At 46.5% G+C, this 18,054-nt stretch overlaps 1 protein-coding gene across 5 annotated transcripts in view; it reads right to left on the bottom strand.

Annotated features, from left to right (window-relative positions):
• LOC140741092 (bromodomain adjacent to zinc finger domain protein 2A-like) overlaps window positions 1–18,054 on the bottom strand; it is a 142,475-nt gene that overhangs the window by 48,107 nt on the left and 76,314 nt on the right. For 4 of the 5 annotated variants that reach the window (XM_073070820.1, XM_073070824.1, XM_073070821.1 and 1 more), the window contains 7 exons: window positions 16,553–16,661; window positions 14,635–14,736; window positions 13,056–13,266; window positions 10,333–10,394; window positions 8,806–8,949; window positions 6,461–6,715; window positions 3,619–3,833 (listed from right to left, as the gene is read on the bottom strand). In XM_073070820.1, the coding sequence (XP_072926921.1) occupies window positions 3,619–3,833; window positions 6,461–6,715; window positions 8,806–8,949; window positions 10,333–10,394; window positions 13,056–13,266; window positions 14,635–14,736; window positions 16,553–16,661 (1,098 nt within the window). The remainder of the gene's footprint in view (window positions 1–3,618; window positions 3,834–6,460; window positions 6,716–8,805; window positions 8,950–10,332; window positions 10,395–13,055; window positions 13,267–14,634; window positions 14,737–16,552; window positions 16,662–18,054) is intronic. The other variant, XM_073070823.1, reaches the window with a different exon arrangement.

Below are 18,054 nucleotides of genomic sequence, written 5' to 3'. Positions count from 1 at the left end.
TAAATCTGTGGAATTTGTTGCCACGACTGGCTGTGGAGGCCAAGTCATTGGGTGTATTTAAGGCAGAGATAGATAGGTTCTTGATTAGCCAGGGCATCAAAGGGTATGGGGAGAAGGCAGGGGAGTGGGGATGACTGGAAGAATTGGATCAGCTCCTGATTGAACGGCGGAGCAGACTCGATGGGCCAAATGGCCTACTTCTGCTCCTATATCTTGTGGTCTTATGAAATCGAAGCAACACACACAAAATGTTGGAGGAACTCAGCAGGCCAGGCAGCATCTGTAGGAAAGAGTACAGCTGATGTTTCGGGCCGAGACCCTTCGGCAGGATTGGAGAAAAAATGCTGAGGAGTAGATTTCAAAGGTGGGGGAGGAGGGGAGCAAGAAACACAAGGTGATGGGTGAAACCAGGAGGGGGAGGGGTGAAGCAAAGAGATGTAGGGCTGGAGAAGGTGGTGGGAGGGAATCTAAAAGGAGAAGACAGAAGGCTGTGGAAGAAAGAAAAGGTGGGGGGAGGAGCACCCAAGGGAGGCAATGGGCAGGCAAGTAGGTAAAGTGAGAGGTGGGGGAAAGGGGATGGGGAATGGTGAAGGGGGGGTGGGGGAGGGAAACGCATTACCAGACGTTCAAGGAATCTATGTTCATGCCATCAGGTTGAAGGCTACCTGTTGTTCCTCCAACCTGAGTGTGGCCTCATCTCGACAGTAGAGGAGGCCATTGGATTGTTTTACGTAGTCTCGTGTAGCCCTGAGTTGTCTCACATAGTCCGGTGCAGTTTTGTGTTGTTTCATGTAGCACCAGGGTCCTGTAGGAACGTTGTTTCGTTTTTACTGTGTACTGTACCAGCAGTTTGTGGTCGAAATGACAATAAAAAGCGACTTGACTTGATTGACGTATCGGAATAGGAATGGGAAGTGGAATTAAAACGGGTGGCCACTGGGAGATCCCACTTCTTCTGGCGAATGGAGTGTAGGTGCTCGGCGAAGCAGTCTCCCAATCTACATTGGGTTGTAGACCCCCCACCTTCACCATTCCCCATCCCCTTTTCCCTCTCTCACCTTATCTCCTTGCCTGCCCATCACCTCCCTCTGGTGCTCCCTTCTCGGCCTGAAATGTCAACAGTACTCTTTTCCATAGAAGCTGCCTGGCCTACTGAGTTCCTCCAACATTTTGTGTTGAATGTGTGTTATACATGTTGTCTCTGAATTCCCCTTTTCTTAATTATGTGTTTCCTTTTAGCTTGATCATTCCACTCACTGGTTCAGAGGACAAGGCACTTGACAAAGCTGCCCCCAACCAAGACCGTAGCCTAGGCCAACTCAGCCCTTCCTGTCTCACCAGAGACAGATTAACTCCTTTGATTTCCTGCTCAGATCAGTTCTTCATCTCAAATATCTTTGCACCATCTCACAGATAGAGGAAAACGAGTGGAGATTTGATAGAGAAATTTTGATACAAAATTAAGAGGGGTATAGACTGGGTAAATGCAAGCATGCTTTTCCTCATTGAGGTTGGGTGAGACTAGAACTAGAGGTCAGAGGTTAAAAGTGAAAGGTGAAATATTTAAGGGGAATCTAAGAGGAACTTCACTCAGGTGATGGAGCATGTGTGGTACGAGCTGCCAGTGGAAGTGGTAAATATGGGTTCAACTGTGACATTTCAGAGAAGTCTGGATAAGTACAGTGGTGCTAGAAAGTTTGTGAACCCTGTAGAATTTTCACTATTTCTGCCTAACTATGACCTACAATGTGATCAGATATTCACACAACTAGATAAAGAGAGCCCAATTAAATAAATAACACAAAAAAACATTATATTTGCTCATTTATTTATTGAGAAAAATGATCCAATATTACATGTATTTGTTGGAAAAATTATGTGAACCTTTGTTTTCAGTAACTGGTGTGACCCCCTTGTACAGCAATAACTTCAACCAAGTGTTTCTGGTAACTGTTGATCACTCCTGCACCTCAACTTGGAGAAACTTTAGGCCATTCCTCCTTACAAAACTGCTTCAACTCTGGGATGTTGGTGGACTTCCTTGCATGAACTGCTTGTTTCAGGTCTATCCACAATATTTCTATAGGATTAAGGTCAAGACTTTAACTTGGCCATTCCAAAATGTGAATTTTCTCTTTTTAAACCATTCTGGTGTTGATTTACTCTTGTCTTTTGGATCATTGTCTTGTTGCATTATCTAACTTCTATTCAGCTTCAGGTAACGGACTACTACACTGACATTCCCCTTAAAATACAATTTTGAATTCATTGTTCCCTCAACAATTGCAAGCTGTCCAGGCCCTGAGGCAGCAAAGCAGCCCCAAACCACAGTGCTCCTTCCACCATGCTTCACAGTTGGGATGAGGTTTTGGTGTGCAGTGCCCTTTTCCCACCAAACATAGCAACGTGCATTTCTGCAAAAAAATTCAACTTTTGTCTCATCTGTCCACAGAACACTGTGCCAGAAGTGTTATTCTTTTGCAAACTTGAGACGTGCAGCCATATTTTTTTGGAGAGCAGTGGATTCCTCTGTGGTGTCCTTCCACGAACATCATTCTTGTTCAGTGTTTTTCTTACAGTGGACATGTGAACAGAGTTCATGAACTTCAGCAAGTTCTAGAGATTTCTGCAGGTCTTCTGCTATTACCCTTGGGTTCTTTTTCACCTCCTTCAGCATTGCACGCTGTGCTCTGGGTGTGATCTTTGCAGGACGCCCACTCCTAGGGAGAGTAGCTACAGTACTGAATTTCCCCCATTTGTAGACAATTTCTCTTACTGTGGACTGATGAACACTCAGGTCTTTAGAAATGATTTTGTAGCCTTTTCCAGCTTTGTGCATCTCTACAATTCTTCATCTAGGGCCCTCTGAAAGTTGTTTTGATCAAGGCATGATGTACATAAATAGATCTTTATTGAGAAGAGCAGGCTCTGTCAGTAACCTTTGTGTGCCTTTTTATAAGGCAGGGCACCTCTACAGCCCACACATCCAATCTCATCTCATTGATTGCAATACCTGACTCCAAATAGCTTTTGTAGAAGGCATTACCCCAGGGGTTCACATAATTTTTCCAACAAATACATGTAATATTGGATCACTTTTCTCAATAAATAAAAGTATAATTTTTTATTGTTATTTATTTAATTGGTTTCGGACTTATGTGAAGATCTGATCACATTTTAGGTCATGTTTATATAGAAATAAAGAAAACTCTACAAGGTTCACAAACTTTCTAGCACCACTGTACATGGATGGGAGGGATATGGGGGGCTATGGTCTAGGTGCAGATCGATGGGATGGGACAAGGCAGGATAGCAATTTGGCATGGACTAGATGGGCCAAAAGGCCTGTTTCTGCGTACAACTATCAAGCAACTGGTAGCTTGACTGGCCGCTGCAAATTACCACTAATGTGTAAGTGAGTGGCAGAATCTGAGTCAATGGAATATGCGAAGAATAATATGGGATTAGCGTTGGATAAATGTCAATAGGTGGTTGATAGTCGGCATAGAATTGGTGGGCTGAAGGGCCTGTTTCTACGCCGCATCTCCATACGGCTAACCGGCCGGGCTTTTGTTTTTGGTGCTTAAGCAGTCCCTGCTGGAAGGGAAGCTCACTTACCTTACGACGAAGCTGTTCTCCAACAACTCATTGACCAGGAAGGCCAGCACCGACGCCTTTTTCTCAGAAGAGTGCGCCTGGAAAGATTTGCTCTTCAGACCTCTACATAACTCCGCTTCCACACCATACGCTTCCAGGAAAATCCGCAGCACTTCCGACACGTTATTCCTGGTGATTTGAATGTCACGGATTCGCTCCCTTAGAAGTGTAACTGACTAATAAAGAAATAGATTAGTTATTATTTGCTGTGAACTTCAGAGCTGTCGAAAGAAACAGCAGATGAAGGCAACATAATTTACGGTATTTATAAGTCAAGGTATTTGCCAGTCCAACATCACAACAGTGCAACAAGGTTCTACTATGAAGGGCTTACACAGAGGGATAACACGTGGGATGCATGAAAGGCAGGAAAAATGGGTGACATGGAGATTAACAGTGTTTGGAGAGTGCTTTATACAGGGCTGCACATAAGCTAGCACTGGACCATACACAGAATAAAGTCTGCTTCCAACGGATTGCAGTATTTAGTATACATTACGAGTAAAGACAGAGGAAAAGGGATATTTATGTTCCATATTATGACATGTCAGACCACAGCCGCCATGAGGCCACTCTCAGGCTGGAGGAGCAGAACCTCACATTCCAGCCAAATAGCCTCCAACCTGATGGCATGAACATAAATTTGTCTAACTTCCAGTGATTTCTCCTCCCTCCCCCTTTTCTCTTTTTCCACTTCACATTCTGCTTACATTTGCACCCCTTCTCTTCTCCTCACCTACCCATCACCTCCCTCTGGTTCCTCTCCTCCTTCCCTTTCTTCCACAGTCTACTGTCCTCTCCTATCAGAATCATTCTTCTTCAGCCCTTTAACTCTTCCACCTATTACCTCCCAGCTTCTTAACAAAGAATAATACAGCACAGTACAGGCCCTTCGGCCCACAATGTTGTGCCAACCCTCAAACCCTGCCTCCCATATAACCCCCCACCTTAAATTCCTCCATATACCTGTCGAGTAGTCTCTTAAATTTCACTAGTGTATCTGCCTCCACCACTGACTCAGGCAGTACATTCCATGCACCAACCACTCTCTGAGTGAAAAACCTTCCTCTAATATCCCCCTTGAACTTCCCTCCCCTTACCTTAAAGCCATGTCCTCTTGTACTGAGCAGTGGTACCCTGGGGAAGAGGCGCTGGCTGTCCACTCTATCTATTCCTCTTACCTTATTCCCCCCCACCCTCCCACAGCCACCCAGCTTCCCTCTCACCTATCACCTGCCAACTTGTACTCCTTACCCTCCCACCAACTGGCTTCTGCCCTCTTCTTTCCAGTCCTAATGATAGGTCTCAGCCCAAAATGTCGACTGTTTATTCCCCTCCACAGATGCTGAGTTCCTCCAGCACTTCGTGTGTGTTGCTCCTCCCTCCCCATTTTCTCAAGATTTCCAGCATCTGCAGATTTATTTCCTGTGGGGTTCTAGCCCTCTCACAGTCAATGGGCTGGTTAGTGTAGAGAACGTCCGCCGTTCTGTTCACAGTCCCACACTGAGGTGCTGTTGCTCTGAAAGATAATCTTCCAGCCCCTTCTCATTTTTCTAATGTTGAAGTTGATGAAAGGTGCCATTCCATTCCATTGCCCCCTTCCTCTGGAGGGGCTTTGTGAGTGCTGGCTAACACAAGAACAACGCCTCTCATGCATGAACATTTCTCAAGGTGCTTCAGATTAGTGTTACTGGTAACAGACAATTCAGAAAATGTCAGTTGCATATGTGACAATTCAAATCAGACTGCTTTTGGGGTTTATATTTGACACTCACACATCATATGTCTGCATTTTTAACCTCCTTATCCTGGGAGCAGGGATCATCAGAGGTAGGTTTTAAAGAGAAGTGGATTGAAGCACACCCAGGGGAGGAAGTGTGGTGTTGCAGGTAAAGAGGGTGGGTGTTGTATTCAAGGGCAGTGTTAAAGGAACAGAGTTTGTTTGCAAAATGGGAGAGCTGTGGGGCTGGCTGTTACAGAGCTTGCTAGGAGATTTGCTGCTGTGATCTGGAAATTCCCGGGAAGAATAAGCATCGCCTTTTCTTTTCAATACCCTTCATCATTTAAAAACTCCATCAAATCCCCTCATAGTCTTCTCTGCATCTGTGCAAATCAATGTCTCAAGCCCCTTCTAGAAAGGGCCAAAACTGCCTGTGCATTCCAGCTGTGGCCTAACCATCATCTTCTGCAGACTCATTATTCTTTTTTCTCACTGACTCTCATGCCTCTGTTTCAAAACTGCCCACACACCGCCAGAGAATTATGCCTCTGAATCTCTAGGTCTCTCTGCTTATTCAGATGATCCACCCACCTCATAGTGAGTGTACATTCCTTGTCCAAATACATTATCTCAAATTCCTCTACACAAAACAGATGGGCCACAAGTCAAGCAACAAACACACACACAATGCTGGAGGAACTCAGCAGGCCAGGCAGTATCCATGGGAAGGAGTAAACTGTCGATGTTTTGGGTCGAGATCCTTCAACAGGGTTCTGATGAATGCTCTAGCCTGGAATGCCGACTGTACTTTTTTCCATGATGCTGCCTGACCTGCTTAGATTCTCCAGCATTTTGCACGTGTTGTTCAGGTTTCCAGTATCTGCAGATTTTCTCTTGTTTGTGCTAGGGCCACATGTCTATGAACTGAACTCTTTCTCCTTGAATTTCAAGCCCTCTGAGCTACATCCATTAGTCCATTTTTCCTGTCCATCAACTAATGTTCTACCTGTGCCTCTGGAGTTCCCCTTGTGTGACAGTGGTGCACAGACTGCAAGGCATTCCGCAGTGCTTCGGGCTCCATACCTGGTACTGATTAGGCAATCCTGGATTAACTACTGCAATGTGGAGTAACTTAATAAGCAGGTCCTGGATAACGCCCACTGCATCTCCGACGTTCAGCAGGCCTTCCTGGAGTGTTTTCAGGGTGGGCATGTCTTTGAGAACATTGAAGCCTAACACCTTGCCATAGGTGTGCAGAAACTCAAACACTGTGAGACAGTCGGAAAAGGCACGGCCTGAAAGAACCAGGCCTGCAATGCGCTTAAACTCTGGCAGAGGCTGCAAACAGAAAAATGCCAGGGGTGAAGATTATTTTACTGGAGTTGCACACACTCTGTAGCAAAATCATTATAGCACTTGTTTCCATACTAATAGTCACGTGGAGCAAAATTAAACAGGTATCTTCCTTCAACATGGTTCTTCCAGCCCTGAATCTCCCACAGTGTGACGTTCCCTCGGTACCACCCTTCCCACAGTGTGACGTTCCCTCGGTACCACCCTTTCCACAGTGTGACCCTCCCTCAGTACCACCCCTCCCACAGTGTGACGTTCCCTCGGTACCACCCTTCCCACAGTGTGACCCTCCCTCGGTACCACCCTTCCCACAGTGTGACGCTCCCTCGGTACCACCCCTCCCACAGTGTGACGCTCCCTCAGTACCACCCCTCCCACAGTGTGACCCTCCCTCAGTACCACCCTTCCCACAGTGTGACGCTCCCTCAGTACCACCCCTCCCACAGTGTGACCCTCCCTCAGTACCACCCTTCCCACAGTGTGACGCTCCCTCGGTACCGCCCTTCCCAGTGTGACGCTCCCTCGGTACCGCCCCTCCCACAGTGTGACGCTCCCTCAGTACTACCCCTCCCACAGTGTGACCCTCCCTCAGTACCACCCTTCCCACAGTGTGACGCTCCCTCGGTACCGCCCTTCCCAGTGTGACCCTCCCTCGGTACCGCCCTTCCCAGTGTGACGCTCCCTCGGTACCGCCCCTCCCACAGTGTGACGCTCCCTCAGTACTACCCCTCCCACAGTGTGACCCTCCCTCAGTACCACCCCTCCCACAGTGTGACCCTCCCTCAGTACCACCCTTCCCACAGTGTGACGCTCCCTCGGTACCACCCTTCCCACAGTGTGACCCTCCCTCGGTACCACCCCTTCCCACAGTGTGACGCTCCCTCGGTACCGCCCTTCCCAGTGTGACGCTCCCTCAGTACCGCCCTTCCCAGTGTGACGCTCCTTCAGTACTGCCCCTCCCACAGTGTGACGCTCCCTCAGTACCGCCCTTCCTACAGTGTGACCCTCCCTCAGTACTACCCCTCCCACAGTGTGACCCTCCCTCAGTACCACCCTTCCCACAGTGTGACGCTCCTTCAGTACCACCCCTCCCACAGTGTGACCCTCCCTCAGTACCACCCCTTCCCACAGTGTGACGCTCCCTCGGTACCACCCTTCCCACAGTGTGACCCTCCCTCGGTACCACCCCTTCCCACAGTGTGACGCTCCCTCGGTACCACCCTTCCCACAGTGTGACCCTCCCTCGGTACCACCCCTTCCCACAGTGTGACGCTCCCTCGGTACCGCCCTTCCCAGTGTGACGCTCCCTCAGTACCGCCCTTCCCAGTGTGACGCTCCTTCAGTACTGCCCCTCCCACAGTGTGACGCTCCCTCAGTACCGCCCTTCCAACAGTGTGACGCTCCCTCAGTACTACCCCTCCCACAGTGTGACCCTCCCTCAGTACCACCCCTCTCACAGTGTGACCCTCCCTCAGTACCACCCTTCCCACAGTGTGACCCTCCCTCAGTACCACCCCTCCCACAGTGTGACCCTCCCTCAGTACCACCCTTCCCACAGTGTGACGCTCCCTCAATACCACCCCTCCCACAGTGTGACCCTCCCTCAGTACCACCCCTCTCACAGTGTGACCCTCCCTCAGTACCACATGGAATAGAACTTGGAACTCAAATCCCTGAAGTGGGACTTGAGCTTAAACCTCCTAACTTGGAAGTTAGTACTGTCGACTGGGCGTCACTTACACTGTCTGGCGTGATACTCACCTGGATCGAGCTGAATGGCAGCAGTTTCATGCCACGGTCTTTAATTCAACTAAAGGAACCAGGTGAGCATAAGAACAGGCCTTGGGTACCCCCTCACACATTTCACTGACAATACACCAGGATTCACCCTTCCCCTTTTTAAGTACGTGTCAGATCCCTATACAGTGAAATGGCTCCATGACACTGGCTACCTGAGGGACACATTTTGGAAATGTGACCTTTGTGGGGAAACTATATATGGTGTTTTAAGATTGCTAGCATGGACCCTTCCTTTGACAGTTACTTTGTGATCCCTCTTTGCTTTGAATGCCTACCTTGAGATCTCTCAGATACAGATCCTCAGTGGGTTTCTTCATCTCATGCAGGAGCTGCAGTCTCTGCTGCTTCACTTTCTGCTGCCTTTTTATCACCTTCTCCTCTTTCATCCTGTTTGCCTTCTGCACCTTACTTGGCCCCTGCTGTTAAGAAGGCAAAATTGGCAGGGTTTTTCACTTTGCTGAGGGTGCTCGTGCTGCGCACACGCGGAGAACATTAGCCAACTGTACTGCCCTCCTGTTGTTACCCCATTTGAGATCAGCAGAGGACCTGGAAGCTCCTGAGTTCAGGCTGCACTTACTGACTGACCCATCAGGTGAATCAGATAGCAAAGTGGCACTTCCTCATGGATAACCTTTTACCAATGTGCAATATCACTTGCCATTTTACTGGCACAAGACCATAAGACATAGGAGCAGAATTAGGCCATTTGGCCCATTGAGTCTGCTCCGCCATTCAATCATGGCTGATCCTTTTTTCTATCTCCTCCTCAACCCCAGTTCCCGGCCTTCTCCCCGTAACCTTTGATGCCTTGACCAATCAAGAACCTATCAATCTCTGCCTTAAATACACCCAACAACCTGGCATCCACAGCTGCATGTGGCAAAAAATTCCACAAATTTACCACCCTCTGGCTAAAGTAATTTCTCTACACCTCTGTTTTGATTGGACGCCCCTCTATCCTGAGGCTGTGCCCTCTTGCCCTGGACTCCCCCACCATGGGGAAACATCCTTTCCGCATCTACTCTATCTAGGCCTTTCAACAGTCAAAAGGTTTCAATGAGATCCCCCTCATCTTTCTGAATTCCAGCGAGCACAGACCCAGAGCCATCAAACATTCCTCGTATGATAAACCCTTCATTCCTGGAATCATCCTTGTGAACCTCCTCTGGACCCTCTCTAATGCCAGCACATCTCTGCTAAGATGAGGGGCCCAAAACTGTTCACAATTCTCTAGGTGAGACCTCACTAGTGCCTTATAAAGCCTCAGCATCACCTCCCTGCACAGCTAGGGGCAGCAAGGGACATGAATGGATCAGTGGTATAGACCAATCACAGCCTAACTAAGCAGGGCCAATGGGGCTGAATAGCCTCATTCTGTTCCCCATCAAAGCTTTCAAGGGGAATGGAAACCAACAGATCTAAATTTTACCACTTTAAACTGTGTGTCAGGACCTGGCCGACACAGGTTCGGTTCTAGTAAGAGTTTTTTCTGACCCAGTAAATATTCTGATGTCAGTTTGACAGTTCACTGCACAGGTTGGCCTTGCAAGCTCCCTGTAAACTCAGCCTATTACCGTCCATTACCATTAAATTAGTTATATTTCCAACATAGTCAGGTCTCCAGGCAACTGCATTGAAAACCCACACAAACACATTTCATGCAGGGCTTTTAGCAGCTGTTCGAGTGGAAGCAGGCCCTTACTCCCAGTTAGTTGAGCTACACTTAAAACTACCAGCAGACCCTTGCACCTCCTGTCCCCCTGCTGACTAAGCGCTTTGACAATGGTTCTGGTTTCAAATACCTTTTGCTTCAATTTATTCATCAGTGCTTTCAGTATCTGTATCTCTTTTGGATTCAGAACAGCTAGAAGTTAAATCACAAAGAGAACCGGATTAATCAATCAATTTCCACTCTCTTGCAACCAAACTAACCATAAAAATACGATGGCTGGTTGAGCAGGGTTGGGCCGGTTGTGCAAATTCAGCTCTAGCGCAGTGGAGCTGGGGGTTGGGCTGGGGTGTGTGGGTCAGCCACCTGTATAAATTGGGTAACATGCCCTTGAACTGAAAAGCAAACTGCTCCTAATGCAACAGGTCCGTATGGGGTGCAGGAACAGGGAAAGATTGGCCTTCAATGCTCGGGTGGGTATTTAACCTGCTGCCTGCCCTCGAACAGTGTCCTCCTGCAGCCAGCTTGTAAAGATAAGCTGAAAGGGAGGAGGGGCCACATCCAATAATCTCTCCTTCCAGCAGAAGATAAGAATACAGATGAATGCGATAAAATGTGAGCAATGCCAATGGAGTAAAATTTATTATTTAGTTAATAATTCATCTATCTGCACACGCCATATTTTAATTCAGTTTAAGATAGTACACAGGGCCCATATGTCCAAAGATAAATTGGCACATATTTTTCATAATACATGCCCTATTTGTGATAGATGTAATGCAGAAGTGGCTACTCTAACCCATATGTTTTGGTCATGTGTAAGATTAAATAATTTTTGGAGGGATGCGTTTGGAATATTTAAGTTATTGTTATGGATGTTCAACCTAATCCACTTACAGCAACTTTTGGGATTTTCCCAGAGGAAGCAAGCAAAGTGTCTGCCTCCGCCCAACATGTGATAGCTTTTTCAACTTTACTGGCTAGGAGAGCTATTTTGCTACACTGGAAAGAATCTAACTCGCCCACTGTTTTCTATTGGCTCTCCTCCATCATGTCATGTTTAAGCTTGGAGAAAATTAGAAGCTGGACATTTGATACATCTTTTGATTTTGAACAAGTCTGGCGACCCTTTATTCAATATTTTCACATGATTTAATTTATCTTTATTTATTTACTTTTCTTTATTCTCTTTGGAGAATATCCTTGTCCATGAAGGTTCGGAGATGACTGGAAGGATGTGTTTTTTTTCTCTCTCTTTTTTAAGTTTATCCTCATTTGGACTGCCCAATCTTTCTTTTTCTTTCTTTTTTTTTTCTTTCTCTCTTTTTTGTTTTAGTTTAGTTAGTGGGGTTTTTCCTTCTCTATCAATAAAATTTCCAATCTTTTTTTTTATGATTGCTATGAGGAGTTGTAATTTCTCTCTGACCATTGTATATATAACAGCATAATATATTACCTATTTGAGTTTGATATTATATGCTTTTTGTCTTTAATATTGCTGTTTATATGTCTTTTATATTATCTACTTGTTAAACTCCTCTTTCGATTTGTATTTGTATATTCTTTATTTGAAAATCAATAAAAAATTGAAAAATGAAATGAAAATGTGAGCAATGTTTTAACAAGAACATAGCATATAAGCCTAATTATGGAATCACCTATTCATGGGGTAAAATGCTGCACAATAAGGTCCATTATTGAGAGTCCTGAGGGATCTTCTCTGCAGTCATTCCTTCAGCCTCATAAATGAGCAGAAGTCCAAGAGGATAAGCCAGAATCAGCCCTACGACTGGCACGTTAAAGCCCTACTTCACAGGAGTTTATGGACCAGCAACCAGAAAACGGGCATCAGTTGGCGTCACTAGGGGCAATATTGAGGCAGACAGCCATGCACTCCCAGTGCGGTGGCTTACAGAGGCACTTGTGATTGAAGATGACACAAATACTCAGGATTTCCATCGACAGATGGGATCTTTAGAGCACGGTCCAAACATAAAAACTCTTTCGCCACCAAAATATCCTTGCTTACCATTTATCTTTTATCCCCCCAATAGTAATGAACAGTTTGTAAGTTAAAAGCTTCAAATCTTGCCATGTACCTGTGGGTGTCTCTGTCAGACCTGCATCCGAGATCACTGATGAATAGGACACGTTCTGTGGCTCCCTTCCCTCTCTTCAATTGCTCCACTGAATTCAAAGGGTGAAGTGGATGAAGAGATGTTTGGCACACCCCATTATCCGGCACAAGGATATAATCAGGAGGCATAGTGGTAGAGATTCAGTGACCCAGGTTCAGTCTTGACCCCCCTGTGGCACTCCCGTGGTACTGTGCTGTGTGCACCCCGAAGTACAACATGGCCCAGCATGCAGTGTTATCGTCTCCCAGTCAGGACAAGGTGAAGTGATGCAGCCTGTTGCTCTGCTCAAGGTGGCAAAAGCTTGGGAATAGGATGTTTCCCTGTGCTCTTGAACAGGGAAGGGGAAGCGGAGACACCAGGAAGAGGACATTGCCCTACTGAATCTCAGCCTGCCGGCAACAGGAGTGTGCACCGACCCTTGTGCCAGCAAGAGGCAAGAAATCAGGATGCCCAGTGCACCAGTTACTTTGATGCGCATTGGTGTGGTAGTGTAACGAAGATAAAGAGTAAGGACACAAACAAAGAACCAGCAGGGCACATGGACCCTGCAGCTGCCCACAGCATGGGTTAAGGAGCTTCAGGAGCAGAAAGGACAAAAATGGGTAATTAAAATGGGAATGGTGTGGAAAGTAGTGAAATTGCAAAGAACGCCAGTGAATAAAAGCGTTAAGGAGGACCTCACAAAGGGTGTTGTTATTTTCGGAAAATCAGGTTGTACCTTGCTGTTCAAGCTTTTTCATGAGTTTGGCATCACTGCTGTCAAGGAGGGTCACAGTCCTGGTCTTTCGTGATCTTCCTTTACCCTGGTTGAGCACGGCTGGCTTCTGGGCCCGCTGCTTGCTGGAATTTGGCGGCCGTCCCCGTCTGCTCATCATTGCCTGAATCCGCAGAGGGGCTTCTTCAGCTGTGAGCTTATACCACTGGTTGCCCTAAAGAAATCAGAGAGAGATCACATGGACACATGGAGGGAGGAAGCAGACTTTTGTCTGTGTATAAAATACAACTTGCTGAAGGTTTGATGTACAGGTGAAAAGTGCCAGTGGTTTGTAATGTCAATGGGCTAGGCAGAGACGGGAAGGGTCTGGGTACACTCCCAAGTGCTCACATATTCCTTTCTCTTAACCCTGACAGTTGCGGGTGAAAGATGAACAGTTCAACATAAGGAGAGAGGGGCGGTCAGCAGAAACTGACCCCACTGTCTTCCAAATCGCCCACGCAAAATCGCATTGGTCTGTCAGGCTGAAACTTGAGTGAAGCTTCCACTGTTTATACCAAAAACTCTGGGGGATAATGGTGGTGTAAAAACTCTTTTCCCAGCAGCTTGTTCTAATCTCAAATTTTAATTAGAACCACAGCACAGAAACAGGCCTTTTGGCCCTTCTTGGCTGTGCCAAACCATTTTTCTGCCTAGTCCCACTGATCTGCACCTGGACCATATCCCTCCAAACCCCTCTCATCCATGTACCTGTCCAAGTTTTTCTTAAATGTTAAAAGTGAGCCCGCATTCACCACTTCATCTGGCAGCTCATTCCACTCTCCCACCACTCTCTGTGTGAAGAAGCTCCCCCTAATGTTCCCTTTAAACTTTTCCCCCTTCACCCTTAACCCATGTCCTCTGGTTTTTTTCTCCCCTGGCCTCAGTGGAAAAAACCTGCTTGCATTCACTCTATCTATACCCATCATAACTTTATACACCTCTATCAAATCTCCCCTCATTCTTCTACACTCCAGGGAATAAAGTCCTAACCTATTCAACCTTTCTCTGTAACTCAGTTTCTCAAGTCCCGGCAACATCCTTGTAAACCTTCTCTGCACTCTTTCAACCTTATTAATATACTTCCTGTAATTCAGTGACCAAAACTGCACACAATACTCCAAATTCGGCCTCACCAATGCCTTATACAACCTCACCATAACATTCCAACTCTTATACTCAATACTTTGATTTATAAAGGCCAATGTACCAAAAGCTCTCTTTACAACCCTATCTACCTGTGACGCCACTTTTAGGGAATTTTGTATCTGTATTCTCAGATCCCTCTGTTCTACTGCACTCCTCGGTACCCTACCATTTACCTTAGAATTGGAAGCAGACACTATGACACAAGTGAAATTTGTTTGCCTAGAAATTGCTGTGGTATGGTAGCGACAGTGATTGTACTCTGCTCCCAGAATTGACTCCGTGGACACCGGTGGAAGCAGAGTTCTACACCGATGCCAGACAGTGTGTTCAGCCCGGCTGACTGGGAATGGTTGGAGGCAATACGTCCTGTTCTGGACCAACAGCTGATACAAACCTCAGGAGATTCTTTCATTTCAAAAAATTCTCCAACGTTCATTCTAGGACTGAAGCTGAAATGTTCACGACTGAGTTCTGTTATCCCGTTTCGGATCAGGTACTGAAAAACAAACATGATCCTCTTATAAGTTTCCAATCGAATGCTTGTGTGAGTTGACTTAAGGTCACAGGTGTCTCGTAATCAGACTCCTCTCAAAGTGCTGATAGGATTTTCACATGAAAAAGCGCAAGATTTCTACGTTTTTAAAATGCTTAAACCCCAATATCTTGCCTCATTACATTTAAAATTACAAGACCATGTGACCTCCTTGACTGAAGTGAGTGGAAACTTCTCCATCACTGATAGGGTTTGAACACCCTTAGTGAAGCACACAATGGATGAAGGGATTCAAGACTTCAAAGCCACACGATGCCAAACTCTTTAAAAGATCTCGGCCAACTGTCAACCACTGAACACCGCAGCCTCTTAGAAAATTCTCACTGATTTCTGTCACCACCATTATACAGTCACTGCCAAGAACGGCTGCACCGCTGAAGGTGAAAGGTGCAGCTTGCCCAGTGAATGTGGGGGACCTAGAACAGGTGAACCCACCCCCCCCGCATTCATAAACATAAACTGGCACATTTTGCAACAAAAAGAGCAGTATCTGTTTGCCAGCTTAAAAAAATTGGAAGGATTCAAATGAAGGGTGGAAACTAATGGCCTACTGACCTATTGTAGAACAATATTCCCTGGAATGAAACAGACTTTTTTGTTTAAAAAAAAATATTTTTCCACCATTTTTCTGGCAGCTCTGTGGCCAGTGTTATATCAGTGGGATATTAAAGCTGTTCAGCGCTCTCCTCACTCCGCACCTGTGTGTCCAAGCCAATTTTCCTCTCGCCAACACCAAGGGCAGAGCTTGGTGGTTGGGAGATAGATGGCGTGGAGGCCTGTCTATGAGGCTTCAGCTGAACGCAGCCAGCTTAGGGTAAGGGCCATACCAGAGTTTTCCAGTCCTGGGCTATACAACCTCTATTTTGTTAAGGGCACAAGTGACTGAAGTCAACAACAACCGTGCACTCAGAAAGACTAAGGAACCGATTGTGGTTTTCAGGAAGGGGAAGTCAGGAGAACACACACCAGTCCTCATTGTGAGGTCAATTTTCAAGTTCCTGGATGTCAACATCTCAGAGGAGCTATCCTGGGCCCAACATATCGATATCATTACAAAAAAGGACATGTCAATGATTATATTGCATTTGGAGCTTGAGGAGATTTTATATGTCACCAAAATGTCTAGCAAATTTCTACAGATGTACCGTGGAGAGCATTCTAACTGGCTGCATCACCGTCTGGTATGGAGGGGCCACTGCACAGGATCAGAAAAAGCTGCAGAGGGTTGTAAATTCAGCCAGCTCTATCGTGGAAATTAGCCCCCACACCGTCGAAGACATCTTCAAAAGACGATGCCCCAAGAATGCAGCATCGAGAACATACCCTCTTCTCACTACTACCATCAACACACCCAGCACCTCACTGAGCCAGCTGCCAGAGCCAAGCTGGTGCAACAATCCAAGTGATGTGATTCCTAAGCCAAGGAGGAGGGAGGTCCCTCCCCATCCCTGCTTCCAAATACCTAACAGTGACCTCAGGAGGTTCAGGGTCATTGGGGTGAGGCAGCATCCAAGCTTGGACACACTCCCCAAAACCTACCATCTTCAAATGGCCACCACCCTCCTCTGCCCCAGGATTCACTGCTAAAGAGCGATACCGGGAAGAATTACAAAGGGGCAGCACCCCATTCTAATCAGAAGGCAGTGTCCTCAGGAGAAGGGAGGTAGATCTACTGGAATGTACCTTCCAAAGGCAATTTAAGATATTATAACAGCAGATAGCTAGTTGTATTATATAGTAGTTTTTTTAAGGTAATTACCTTTATAACATCAGGGAACTGACGCAACTTCTTTCCACAGGGGGCATAATAGGTGGTTTCCCCGTGCAGACGATTTCCTACAGTCTTTATTCTGATCTCACGTTTCCACCTGACAAAGACAACATCTTCATTAATTGAAAGTCAAACATTTAAAGTGATGATTATTTTCATAAAAGGCATTCATCATTTCCTTTCCCTCACCGTGACGTGTCTCAGAATCATGCAGTGTTCCTAGCTGAGGGGACTGAACAAGCAGGCCGTCTTCTGGCCTCTGCCCAGGACCCCTACACTTCACAGAAACAGACGGTCTGGAAGGAGGCTACTCAGCTCATGCTAGCAGGTAAGTGACAGGTGAAATTCAGTAGAAAAGTCTGCTGCACTCATTCCAAAAGGAATGGAGTGGGAGAATGCAGACCAAATAGTACAGTGCTTATAGATGTGCAGGAATGTACAGCTTACAGGTTAATATAACTAATAAAGCACAGGGATCCTAGGTGTGACCAGAGAAAGACAGTTCAGAAGCAGACAGGTTACATTGAACCTCTACACAACACTGCTGTGGAGTTTCATGCCCAGTTCATCAGCACATTTTAGGAAGGGCAAGGAAGGACCTTGGAGAAGGTGCAGAAAAGATCTCCACTGCAAATTCAAGCTGGAGAAACTGGTATTATTCTCCTTAAGGTAAAGAAAACTTGAGAGGAGGTTTGATAGAGGGGACAAGATTATGACTGTTTTAGATCAGATAATCACAGAAACGTTCTCATTAGCAGCTAGCACAGATTTTAAATGAAGAGCAAAGGATAAGGTGCAAAGAAGAAGTCATCTTATAGAGCAGCAATGATTGGAAACTCGCTGCCTGAAGAGTCAATCTAGGTCATCAGAAGAGGATTGGTCAGGGGCCAGAGGGGACAGTGTTAGGGCTGTCAGGAAATGGTACTGATAGGGACTGGCACTGACTCGATGAGCTTTGTATTCTCCTGGAAGCAGCACCTCATTGCTCCAGCACTCTCACTGGGGGGGGGGAATAAAGCTGCACAATGAAAAATGAAGGAAGGCAGAAAGGAAGTCAAATACGGGGTTTTATCCAGACTTTGGGGGGGGCGGTGTAGCAGGACAGGTGGATTCAGGGTCAAGTTCAGGTAGAGAAAGGTTTACAGAGTGACCACTCAGTGGTATGCAGTGACCACTTCACGGAAGGGCAGAGGGAGGGCATTTGGCCAGAGTAGAACACGCTGCAAAAGTAGAACAAGATGTGGAGCACCGCAGCTTAGCACAGCGCTATTACAGCTCGGGGCTTCGGAGTACAAAGTTCAATTCCAGCATCCTCTGTACGTTCTCCCTGTGTCCGAGTGGGTTTCCTCCAGTTCCTCCCACAGTTCAAAGACGTGCCAGTTGGTAGGTTAATTAGTCATTGTAAATTGCCCCATGATTAGGCCAGGATTAAAGTGGGGGTTGCTGGGCGGGACGGCCCGTTGGGCCGGAAGGGCCTGTTCCACACTCTC

The sequence above is a fragment of the Hemitrygon akajei genome, chromosome 18 (assembly GCF_048418815.1).
Source record: "Hemitrygon akajei chromosome 18, sHemAka1.3, whole genome shotgun sequence".
NCBI classification, from domain to species: Eukaryota; Metazoa; Chordata; class Chondrichthyes; order Myliobatiformes; family Dasyatidae; genus Hemitrygon; species Hemitrygon akajei.
Note: the sequence above shows the minus strand (reverse complement) of the source record. Positions and strands in the feature narration are given on the sequence as shown.